The sequence below is a fragment of the Cydia amplana genome, chromosome 17 (genome assembly GCF_948474715.1).
Source record: "Cydia amplana chromosome 17, ilCydAmpl1.1, whole genome shotgun sequence".
In the NCBI taxonomy this organism is placed as follows: domain Eukaryota; kingdom Metazoa; phylum Arthropoda; class Insecta; order Lepidoptera; family Tortricidae; genus Cydia; species Cydia amplana.
The window spans coordinates 11,075,589-11,087,961 of record NC_086085.1 but is presented as its reverse complement, the minus strand read 5'-3'; the positions used below and the strand labels follow the sequence as shown (position 1 = coordinate 11,087,961).

The 12,373-nt window shown below is 38.7% G+C and overlaps 2 protein-coding genes across 2 annotated transcripts; one reads left to right on the top strand and one right to left on the bottom strand.

The window, feature by feature from the left end:
* The first annotated feature begins 3,954 nt into the window (after positions 1-3,954).
* On the top strand, positions 3,955-7,964 carry LOC134655660 (protein FAM161B). The gene is made up of 6 exons (XM_063511098.1): positions 3,955-4,957; positions 5,310-5,474; positions 6,059-6,286; positions 6,724-7,003; positions 7,220-7,497; positions 7,576-7,964. Exons 1-6 carry the CDS (start codon positions 4,068-4,070, stop codon positions 7,943-7,945), a joined length of 2,211 nt encoding a protein of 736 aa, XP_063367168.1. The 5' UTR covers positions 3,955-4,067; the 3' UTR covers positions 7,946-7,964.
* Positions 7,965-8,328: 364 nt separating this feature from the next.
* Positions 8,329-11,883, bottom strand: LOC134656076 (CLIP domain-containing serine protease HP8-like). Its single transcript, XM_063511593.1, has 7 exons — positions 11,727-11,883; positions 11,342-11,499; positions 10,209-10,839; positions 9,730-9,817; positions 9,243-9,424; positions 8,934-9,038; positions 8,329-8,698 (listed from the first exon to the last, which is right to left on the bottom strand). Exons 1-7 carry the CDS (start codon positions 11,788-11,790, stop codon positions 8,382-8,384), a joined length of 1,545 nt encoding a protein of 514 aa, XP_063367663.1. The 5' UTR covers positions 11,791-11,883; the 3' UTR covers positions 8,329-8,381.
* Between the last annotated feature and the right edge of the window lie 490 nt (positions 11,884-12,373).

The window sequence follows — 12,373 nt, the reverse complement described above, 5'->3', positions numbered from 1 at the left end:
ATTCAGAAATTCGATCTTTTGTATACTCGGAATAATGAAATTCGTGATTTTCAAAATAAGACTTAAACGCACTTTTTTAAATCTAACTAACCATAATCCGAATCGGAGTACCCCACTATCCACGTGGTCTTGTCTGTCCTACCCCTAGAGTGTAGTAAAAAGCCGGAGGAGCGGAGGGGAATCAGCCCTCGCCCGCCGTAGCAAAGCCCGGCGAAGAGGCTGCTAATGCCCGTAGCGCCGGAGCAGATGCTCCGTAGATGCCCGTAGCGTCCAACAAAAAAACTTTTGCCTAGGTTAGGTTAGAACTGCAACCCCACGAAAACAAACTGTTGCCAGAAAAGTGGATTAGGTTAGGTTAGAACTGCGACCTCACGAAAACAAACTGTTGCCAGAAAAGTGGGTTAGGTTAGGTTAAAACTGCGTCCCCCAAGAAAACGAACTGTTGTCTGAAAAGTGGGTTAGGTTAGGTTAGAACTGCAACCCCCAAGAAAACGAACTGTTGCCAGAAAAGTGGGTTAGGTTAGGTTAGAACTGCGACCCCACGAAAACAAACTGTTGCCTTAAAGGTGGGTTAGGTTAGGTTAGAACTGCGACCCCACGAAAACAAACTGTTGATCGCCGAATGCGACCAACAAGCCGAAGCTGCGTAGGCGAGCATTTATTGTGCCTGCGCTTTGATACGCAAGGGCGAAGGGGCTGCTTTGCCCGTAGCGCCGGAGCACGAATCGATAAATTCGGAATTAAAAAAATAGGGATATTTAAAATAGGAGTCACGTGGAATCGGAATTAAAATTTTCGGAATAATGGCATTTCGGAATTCGTGATTTCAAAAATCGTAAATGTTAAATTCGGTGTTTATCACTATCGGGATTTTTATATTCGGAATTATGTGGTTCGGAATTTTAAAAAATCGTCTTTTTTGCTATTCGGAAATATACACTTTCGTGGTTTTCATCGTTCGTAATTACGACAGTCGGAATTTTGATGGGTCGAGCATTTAAAAAACGGAATAATAAAATTCGATATTCTAAAATTCGGCATAAAATATTTCGGAATTATGTAGTGTACCCGAAAAATATAGATGGTCAAGCAAATCTTGTCAGTAGAAAAAGGCGCGAAATTCAAATTTTCTATGGGACGATGTCCCTTCGCGCCTACATTTTTCAAATTTGCCGCCTTTTTCTACTGACAAGATCTGCTTGACCAAATATATATTCGGTAATCGGTAAGGGTCGGTCTGCCATACAAAATTTTAATTTCGGGCTTTTTTTGTTTCGCCAGAGTATAGTACCACAATAGTACCACAAGCGTTTAAATTTTATTAAATTACCTACCATCTTCGAGCAACACCGGCTTCCGTACCATCGTCTTCCATGCAGCACGCCTCGGAGATCATAAAAACATGTCTTAAATAATAAAATCATCCTATATATTGTAATGGACCCTATAATGGACGTGGAACCGGTAATGGGACATAAAACCACAAATCCTCTAAAATAAGTATGTAAAAGTAGTTTATAAACACTGGCAATATTTTACCATAAATAAGAGTCATAGAGCTGTTTAAGTTTGACTTTTTATTAATTTCGGTTACTTTTTAAGAAATTGGCGCCAACCCAAAAGTTGTCGTGTCACTGGAAAAAATAACCAGTAAGAATTCTTAACAACTTCGCTAAGAGAGGTGAGTTCATATATTAAATTGTAATTAATTATTACTTGGTGTAAACTAGAATATGTTTTGTTAATTGCATTTACCATGAGATAAGGTATACAACACATTATGTTGTGACTCTAGAGATGTATGAAAAATAGTGGTATTTTGCCCAATCCCATTATAGGAGCTGTATAACTGCATACCTCCTATGATGAGGTAATTTACATAATGATGCTTGCCATGGCGTAATTTCATGTTTAAACAATACAGAAGTATAATGTAGTTACTCGTACGAACTATGTCAGGAGGTCTTCTCGGACTTCGGATAAATTAATATCGTTTTTACAAATTTTTATTTAACTTGCCCTGTTAGTTTGTATACAGGATGGATTTTCTTTTTGGGTCAGTGAGGGCAGCTACCAGATCCCGTGCTGCGACGAGAAAACGGTCTTAGAAAACCTTCCCTCGATTTCAAATTAATTAAGATTGGCTTTTACAGATTTTGGAAAAAACATACAGGATGCGAGAAAAAGGTAATTTTTGACAATCTTTTTTTTGATGCCAATCGATCCCATTCCTATTGAGGATCAAAAGCTTGTATGGAACTAAAAAAAAAAATCCGCTAGAAAAGCCACAAATCGAGGAAAACTTTTCCCATACAATTTGTAAGTTGACCCCAAAAAAACTATTGATACTGGATAGGAATGGAATCGATTGGCATACAAAAATAGCATATGAAAAATATAAGTTTTCATTTTCATACAAATTGTATGGGAAATGTTTTCCTCGATTTGTGGCTTTTCTAGCCGGAATTTTTTTTTGTTCCATACAAGCTTTTGATCCTCAATAGGAATGGGATCGATTGGCATCAAAAAAAAAGTTTGTCAAAAATTACCATTTCCTCGCACCCTGTATGTTTTTTCCAAAATCTGTAAAAGCCAATCTTCATTAATTTGAAATCGAGGGAAGGACTTCTAAGACCGTTTTCTCGTAGCAGCACGGGATCTGGTAGCTGCCCTCACTGACCCAAAAAGAAAATCCACCCTGTATTAGTTAGTGTGGTTCAAATCTTGGAAATGGCATTTGAGCCACTTTCGGATTTCCGATTGAGTTGAAATTTTGGATACGTATGCAAATCGGATGACAATGCAATCGGGTGACAAAAATGACTAATAACTAGTTTTTTGCCAAAAACTTATTCCCTATTCCAATATCTTATACTGATAGGGTATGCCCATTATAGGGGGCCCATTACTGGATCCACGTCCATTACTGGGGTTCCATTACTGGAGCTTTGGTGTCCATGACTGGAGAAAAAAAACATACTTTTAATTTATTAATTATGTGGAAACTAACTGCAGTATCTTTGATACAACACGCCTGAAACATGAAAGAAGGATAGGAAAATCATCTTTTAACAAGCTAAGCGGTAGAACTTTTACATGTATCAGGGAAATATCACAAATACTCCAAATTTCCTCTTAAATGTCCCATGACTGGTGCCGTTACTATACAGGGTGGCTACAGAACTATAGAAGAAAACTCTAATAGGGAAAGTCCCTTCATCTTGCAGAAGATCACACGTATAATGCATGCTCCCCAGATGTGCCCAGTTCTTCACAGCCACAACAACACATCTACACATAGTAGGTACGTTACCTGTGTAAGTTAGGTATGTCTACATATAATAATACTTTTCGGCATGCCAATTCTACTAGGTACATAGAAAAGTGATTTATTAGGAATTAGTTAGGTTTTGGCAGTTTCCAATGGAAACGAATAACAATTAACAACTGCAAAGAGTTAACCACAATTTCATTTACAGAATCTTATTTAGCTATTGTTAAGGGCTTAATTACTTCATACCGAACTGTAGACTAATAAAACAAAGAAAAGTGCGAAACGGAGAAAGATAAATTCAACGAAGAGATTTTTTTTGAACGTCTACGCTCGAAGTCGTAATAAAAGATGGATTAGAAATATTAGAATGCAATTTCGACAGCTTGTCCAATAGTATACAGGTAAGGTAAGGTAAATTTAAGTTAAATTTGGTACCTACAGTGTGTGAATAATGTGTGTGATAAAGGCTGAATACGGATACAAAAAAAATGTTACCTACGGTTGTGATAATAATATAATTTGATATAAATAGGCTATCCATTCAACAAATAACAATGCCCTAAAAGCATAATTATAATATGTACCTCATATTAATATCTTTCTCTATCTAAATGGTTCTATGAATAATGTACGCAATTAAGATCATTAGGTAATTTCTGTTACTATATATGCGCAAAGTACATGCGCGGACAACCATGGCAACGATTGCTACAACAATTTGTCCCCTAAGCAATACCACACCGATGTAACTTAGATACTTTGTTTTAGTCGTAAATTTTACTGTAATATAGATATGAACCACAGGTGCAGTGTATTTGCAAATGCTTGCCTTAAACTTCCAGTGGATCCCGTTAGTAAAATGCCTAAACCCGATTATGAGAGAAAAGAAAAGTTTGTAATCGCACAGAACTCCATTGATTCTTCTTCAACTTGTTCTGTGAACATTGTAAATGTAAATACGGAGAAAATAAAAGATTTCTACCGCTCCATTCCTGATTATAATGAAATAAATCATCTGCCGACTGAAGAATTCTATTCTACGTTAAGATCTTTAAGGCAGAAGAAAAAAGTTATGCTAGAATATGCTGTGGATTTAATAGATGATTGCAATGGGGATAATTTGCAAGCAAAAGAGGAAGCTTACACGAATGAGACTAAAGTAAATGATAAGCCTGTTAAATCTCATTATGGTGGTACACTGAGGCATAAATACAGTGCAGAGAAAAAAGATAAAACCTCAGAGTTCAATGGAGCTGCAAGGATGAATAGAAGACGTGTTTCTGATTGTTCTAACAATAATGTTCTGAGTGTTTCTTCTATGAAACAACCGAGTAAAAAGCTGACTGTTACAAATATCGAAGTCAAAATAGACGACGATCCTAAAATGAATCCAGTTAAATTTAGTTCCATGAAAGAAAAGACGTCGAAACCAAAAAGAAAGCATTCGGCGTGTTCCATATCCTGGAACGATGATAAAATCGAAAGGAAGAATGAAGTCGACCAGAAGTTTGACAAGTTTTTTGACGGAGCGGAATACTCAAGGCTCAAGAAAGGTAATATGGACGACGATGAGTTTAAAACTCAAAGTATGCCTTCTAGTCCGTTGAGAGCTAAGCGATTTGGGTCACCCCAGAGGAGACGTAAGAGTATAACTGTGCCGAAGCCGTTTAAAATGACGGAAAGGTAAGATAAAAATGAGATAGATAGATACTTGATACTTCTTACTAAGGTAATTACTTAACGTATATGTCCAACAGCTGAACACATGCCTCCTCTCACAAGAGGCTTTGACCTATAGTCCTCAACCTAGCCAAGCTCAATGTCGAATGTGGAATATACACGGACCTTTGAATTTTTTCATAAATGTATGTAGTTATAAGGAGTTTGCCAAAGAGAAACTGGTCCGAGTAATTGGTAGAAGTCGGGGTACGCTTACGGTACGGTACGTTACTATGTACTCATACTCAGATGTTAGTGCTTTGCTTTGTGTAATGTAGGTGTAGGTAACCTGCAAGATTTTTTTCCCTATTTGTAGAGATGAAGACGTAAGGGCAGTGAACGAGCTTCGTAGCCTGCAAAAGTCGTTCTCAGAAGATATGCTTCACAGGAAATGCGACCGCCAGCAATTCCGGACCAAACCTGTCCCCATAGAGTCCCGGATACCTCTCTACGACAAAATTCTTGAGGATCAAGCGATGAGGTTCCCAATTTCCATTGTCTGAGCAATTGTTATATGTTCTAACGCTACGGTCCATAACCAAGCATCCATAACAACACAAGCAACAACGGTCCATAAGCGTGCGACCAACAGCAACCAAGACACAATTATTACTTACACACAAGGGCAAAGGAAATGGGTGATTTTATATCGATTTTTTTTAAGTGTGCCCAGGTTCCATTGCTATTGTGTAAAAAAATTGTCTCTTTGTTTGTGTTAATCACTTAAGCAATTCGTTAGCAATTTTACTTTATTACCAATAGGCAATATCACCATGTCACTAGAGAAGCTATGTTTTTCGCAATGCACAAATTTTAGTTTATCTACGTTATGTTCACAGGTTCATTTCCAGGCCCGCACTATGAACACGAAAAAATCTAGGTATTTTTAATTAATTTGCAAAAATAGTATGATCACGTAATATATTATGTAGCTTAGATGACAACCTTCTGAACCTATATTTATGGATTTTTTGCTCATTAGTACTTTAGTAATCGATATTCATTATGAGTTAATGATTTTAAATGTCTGCATAAACGAGTCTAAATGTCCTGTACCCATTCTAGGAGAGCTATAACGAAAATCAACAGCGAAGCAGAGCTACGCGCTAAAATGAAGCCTTTCAGTTTTACAAAAAGGGAAGAAGGTGGATTGGAAGCAGGAAAAGCCTGTGAACGAGCGATCCATGCCTTGCCAAAGCCAAAGAAAAAGAAGAGATTCCGCGCGAGGCCAGTGCCTAAGAATTTGTTTTCCAATTATTTTTACGATAAAATGAAGGAGGAAGAGTTTTTTAGGTGAGTTTCAATAAATAAGGGAACTACTATGGATCCTTTCTATATCAAAAGTTTGAAGGTATACTAATACACATACAGAGCTCTGAATCACGTTTCAAAAGCGTCTGCTAAGCTAATACGAATGTTGATAGGTACATATGAAGTGTTTAAGTAGTGTAGGTATTATCGTTTCTGTTCTGGAGACAATGAGACAGACAAAGATAAAACTTAGGTACCTACGCATCGTTATCATTGTAAGGGTTCTCTTGTTATAACTTTTAGGATTCTGATGTTCGAATTTAAACTGTTGTGAGACATACTAACATTGAATAATTTTACGGTTTAGACTCACTTGTTTTAAGTCACTCGCGCGACATGTTTCGGAGAGCCTAGGTCTCCTTTCTCAAGCACTAACAGTGCGAGCAGCGGTCACATTTTCATGTTTATAAATTTCACAGGTCAATGAACCGGCGAATCAGGTCAGAAGAAATGCTCCGAAGCGCCAATCTCCCCGGCTCCATGGCCATGCGAGATCGCAGCCGACTATCCACGCCAGCAGCCCACAGCGATCTGCCTATCGATCCGTCTCCTGGCATCCCGTCTGTCAGTTCTTTTGACAGACAGAGGAGTAGAAGTCCGGAGAAGAGGAACAGATACGAGAAAACGGCGAAGGAAGACTTTATTACGACTAGTCCGAAGCCGTTTAGGTTCAATACGGCTGACAGAGCGGCCAAGAAGGTTAGTTTATGAGAAAAGTTATTCTTAGTGTAAAGTAGCTTGTTAGCAAAAAAATTGAAGAATTTATTAAAGCAGCCAGTACAAATATGGCAAATGTCACATTTTAAACTAGGTAACACAAAGCTTAGGTTTTTACTTAAACCATCTACAAATATGGTACTTTACTTGAAATCTGGCACAAGTACCTAAGTATGATTCCCTTACTTGTCTTTTCAGATGCAAGACGTAACAAAGAAAATGTCCCAAGAGAGCAAAAGCACTGAAAGCGTCGGTACCAGCGGCGACGGAGTAATGCGAGGGTTCTCCGCCCTGGAGCTCAGAGCAGCAGCCTCGGGCCGATCGAACCTGGCAGCTCTTCTGAGGGCCGAGGCGGTCCGCCGACGGTTTGAGATGGACGCTGCCAGCAGGATGGCAGAGCAGCGGAGAATGCGCGAGTTGCGTCACAGGGATCGCTTGCTGAGATCTAACCCAGCTTGGACTCTGGTTAAAAATAAGTATGATGCATTACATTTAAAAAAAAGTTTTTTGTTAGTTATACTGATACGATACAAAACATTTATGTATTATTTCAGTGCTGAAGAAGACATTGCTATGCGCCTGCAAACTCGACGCGACGAGGAGCGAATGAGGCGAGAAGAATTCCTCCACGAAATGGAACTTATGTATGGAAGGGTTCAACAACAACCTCTGCTCTTTGAGAGATATTACGCACCTCGCTCTCACTCCGCACCTGTCGACTACATACAACTCTCACCCAGAAAAACCAAGAAAAGGAGCTCAAGGAAATGTAAAACTTACCATTTTAATACTCCTAGCGTGTCGCGAAAAGACTCCCTGAATGACTACAACGGCAACATGATGGAATATTTAAATAGAATAGAAAACGACGAAAAATCTTACTCCAATTCGGATGACGCCATTGATAGTCTAGATGGTAAGTGAATGTTTTAGCTACGTTTGAGCTTATTTAAACATCGTGGGGATCAGTGAATTTGTTTGAAAATAAAGGTGCAAAAATGTTTAAATTATTTAATTTCAAATCTCATCGAGTCATTGTACACTTACAATTGAACGAATAACTGCAAGTGTACCAAGGTTTCACAAGTATCTCACTAGTTACAAGTATTCCTTATTTCCCTTCGACCGCCAAAGACGTCTCACCTTCATGCATTCCGAAAACCGGACACGACAGGCCTGGCGTTCAAAGGGTAAAAACATCGGCATTGAACTTACTCCAAGATCCTGGTTGTATGGCAAAATTACTTATATCTACATCCATACATGCGTACTTACGTGGTTTACATACGTAGGTACTTAAAATGCGTTTTCACCAACTTTCCGTTCATCCTTTACGTATAAATAATGAATCTATTCTCTTTTACAATGCAAGAATGCTCAGAATCCAATCCATATAATATGTTACTCGCGAATAGATGCCCGGTATTCCTTCTGTAGCGCATCTACTCGATCCGAAACTGGTTACCCCGAAGAGGTACCAGTTAAAACGGCGGTTCTCGCTGGCCAGCCGGGCGAGGGAGCTGCCAGAGTCGCCGGCGCAGCTGTCCTCACCCTTTCTCCCACCAGCGCAGATGGTGCTGGCGGCTAGCTGGTCAGACATCCGTCGGATGGCAGCCCTGCAGGTTGGCATTGGTACAGCCGTTAGACGGATTTTTCTTTTAACTACGGACCTCGTTTCTGGAACAGGAAATAACTTGGTGATTATTGTACATGTTTTTGATGTTATATAAAGCAGTCTAACCATCAGGGCAAATTTATTGTAAGATGAAGAGATCTTCATGCAGATGCACTGAGCACCAAAATGACTTTGGTGTAACTACAAGCTTTGTAAGAGCTTCTGCTAAAATCGAATACGGCTCTAATGCACAAAATTAAGAGGACTGTACCTACTTAATAATACGTTTAGACTTACCAAACTCTGTTTTACCCCAGCCACCAGTTATGTATTCACTATCGGGATCGTAATCTATTCGTGAGATGTATTCTGTTGTCGGTAAGCAAACTGGCCGGATAAATTCTGAAAAAAAACCATTTCAACGGTATAAAAATATATAGGTAGGTAAATATAACAGTATCTATGTTATATTATAAATCATATACTTTTTTTCTGAAAATGTCTAGGGGACTTAGCCAAGATGACAATCGTTGATAGAAAACGCCAATCGAAACATAAATAATCCCTTTTTCAGAGCAGATTTCTCGCTAAAATAAATTGTATTACCTGTAAAATTAACCGGATGTGCTAGCCGCAATAAAGCTATGTCACCAACTAGTGTTTGTCTATGATACGAAGGGTGTACGAAGGTTGCATCGATTTTAACATCCATAGGAGGATCGTTGCAGTCGTCCTGAATGCAGTCAATTTCTGTCTCAATGTCCCAGTCACCCAGACGAACGTCTATTCTGAAAAAAAGGTACACGTATGAAGAAACTCCTATAATCTTTGGTTTAGTGGAAAACGGCTACATCGAATTATTTGGTACAAACAACAACACTGTTAACTTTCCATCAGTGGACCTTATGCGTTTTGTAATAAGGTTTATGAATTTTACGTATAAGTTTTGGTGTTCTGTGAGTTGTAGAAGTGTTCGTAACAACCTTTGGTTGGGTTGCCTCATTGGCAGATAGTACATTTTATGTAGCAATTATAATCATTTGTTTGCATATAAAGATGCTAGGTTTTGTGCTTTGTAGAAGTGGAAACTCACATTTGCTGGTTGACTACACAATGCGCAGCAGTAACCAAGAAACGGTCAGTAATCAGGGACGCATGGCACGCGTAGATCTCTTTCGACTCTGTAAAATACAAATAAAGACACGCTTAATTAATCCTCGCAAATAACGTGTCTCAGGTGTAACCCATATGGAAACATTTGTCACTGGGCAGAACATAATGCTTGTCAAGCGAGGGTTTTTGCACCAAGTAGGTAAGATTTATTCATATGTTGATTGATAATAAACAGTGATCGCTAATTTTCCAGCAATTTTGGTGCAGCATAGTAAAAATAAAGGATTTTCTTCAATTTTTTTTCTAGAGAGAGGATTGGTTAAGGTTAATATTACTGTTATTAACCCTAATTATCTATTCCACCTAGAGAAGGGCATATAGATGATTTTAACCAATAATGCTGCACCAAAATTGCTGGAAAATTAACGATCACTGATAATAAAATATGAAACTACTTACTCATTTGATATTTGATGCGAGCCAGCCATGGCAGCTCTTCAAGTCCTGCCACTTGCCCACCAAAAATTCTGTCAGATGTTAAAACCAGTCCACACTCATTCCGACTTGGTAGATTGACGGGACGCTGCAATACGGGGAAGCGTTCCATTTGCTCCGTTACATCATCAGAAACTCCTGATAGCTGCCAGCCAACATTACTTTGATCTTCAACAGGAAATCGGGATGGGATGTTTGTATCGATTCCTAGCGGATTGTCAAATGAGGGTATGGTTTCACTAGCTGTTTCGAGCATGGAAGGTGGTTCTTGTGGCGGTGGTCGCGGTGGTATCACTGGTGGACGGATAGCGAAACCTGAAGATGATGGTTGTGTTGACTCATTGAATTCATTGTTATGATGGGGCGCATTTGTTTTCTTCTGATTATGTGTTGTTGGAACGAATGTAGTCGAATAAACTACTCTAGTTGTTTGTGCCTCTGTTGGTACCGGAGTGGTAGAAGGGAAGGTAGCTACCGGATCTGGTGGCACTTTAACAGTATGTGATATACCGCCTTCAGGTCTACTAGTGGCGGTGTCTTTAGTAGTATTGAAGGTGATAGATATTCCGTCTGTTTTGTTTGTGACGCAGCATACCTGTCGATAGAAATTGCAATCGGATTGAATGATAATTATGCTCGAAAGCTCGAAAGAATTATACATTATAATTCATTACGCATTGTGTATTATATCTACCTATATATTATATTTAATAAAACAAAATTGCTTCCTGTAACACCAGAACAATGTAGGTAGGTAAGTAGGTACATATATAAAATCCCATTATAAAATGACAATCGATGACACCTAATGGCTAAATGTGCTAATGCTGTTGTTGCTAAAAATAAACATTAGGTAGTTTATTAGAATGCGTACTTAATGAAGATATGTTTGCATTATTGTCCCTATTCTTGTGTGAATTGTAATAATTGAACCCACCATCCATACCCACATATAGGTTATAATTATACTTGTAGGTATTATGTCATATTGGTTGTCGAGCTAAAGTCTGCTTTAGCTTTCCACTTTACAGTATTAAATCGTTAGTCGAAAAAAATACTTAGTACCTTCAGTCACACGAGTCAATTATCATATTTACCTTTGCATCCAGCTTATCATATCCACAAGTGAGATTCCTTAATGATTTAATATCATTTAACTTCAGCAAATCCAATGCTCGAGGACATTTTTGTAGCAAAATACACTCTCCTTCTATATCGTCACTTATCTTGCATGTTTTGGATCCTTGGTCGCTCTCTGGAATCAAGATATTCAGTTTAATTTGCTCGAAATCCTTAAGCCGCGCATTATAATATGTCCACTTTAGCTTGTAGGTATCGTCTGCTAATGTTCTACGTCTGACAAACACGAATCTATGTAAATAACAAAAAAATAAGGAAAATCCAAACCAGTCACAAGAAATATTGTTCGTGACTACATCTTTTGGTTTTGGTCTAGTGAAATAACTAGAATTAAATACTTACGTGTCGTCGCCGATTCGAGGACGGCGAGAAGTAAGCAAATTCGGGTTATAAATGATATAAACATGTTGTTTGTTATTAAAGTGGTCTGACGCGGGCGGTTGGCTCGCTAAACCTCGGACACTGCACTGCTCACTGGCGGTACGTTACGCCGGACTCGTTTGACTGTATTTAAGTATCCGAGTTGGAGTCTGCTGCCGTCGCTTAGTCACGTCGCCACGGCTGGACCACGGCGGATCCCTAATCGGAGCTTCAGGGTTTTCCCAATACTATAATAAAGTTTTGAGTATTTTAAGCCATGGCGTAACGTAGGGCTTAATCGGTTTTGGGTTACATCCGTGACGTAGCTCACGTAGAACTCAACGAAATTAGTCAGAAAAATGCCCTATAGGTATATAATATATTTAAAAAAAATAGACGGAACTCAGGGAAGCTAATATTATGTCAGTGCACTTTATGCATTATTGCTTACATAAGTAGCGTACCATAAAAAACTAAAGATGTTAGGAAAAAGATAATTAGGACTAAATTCACCATTGAAGTTCAAGTCACCTTAACATACATTGTTCTAATACGATGTAGTAGATAGAGCTCCACGTGAGCTCCACTAAAAAGGAAAGATTGTTTGAAATTCAACCTCTAAGGGGGTG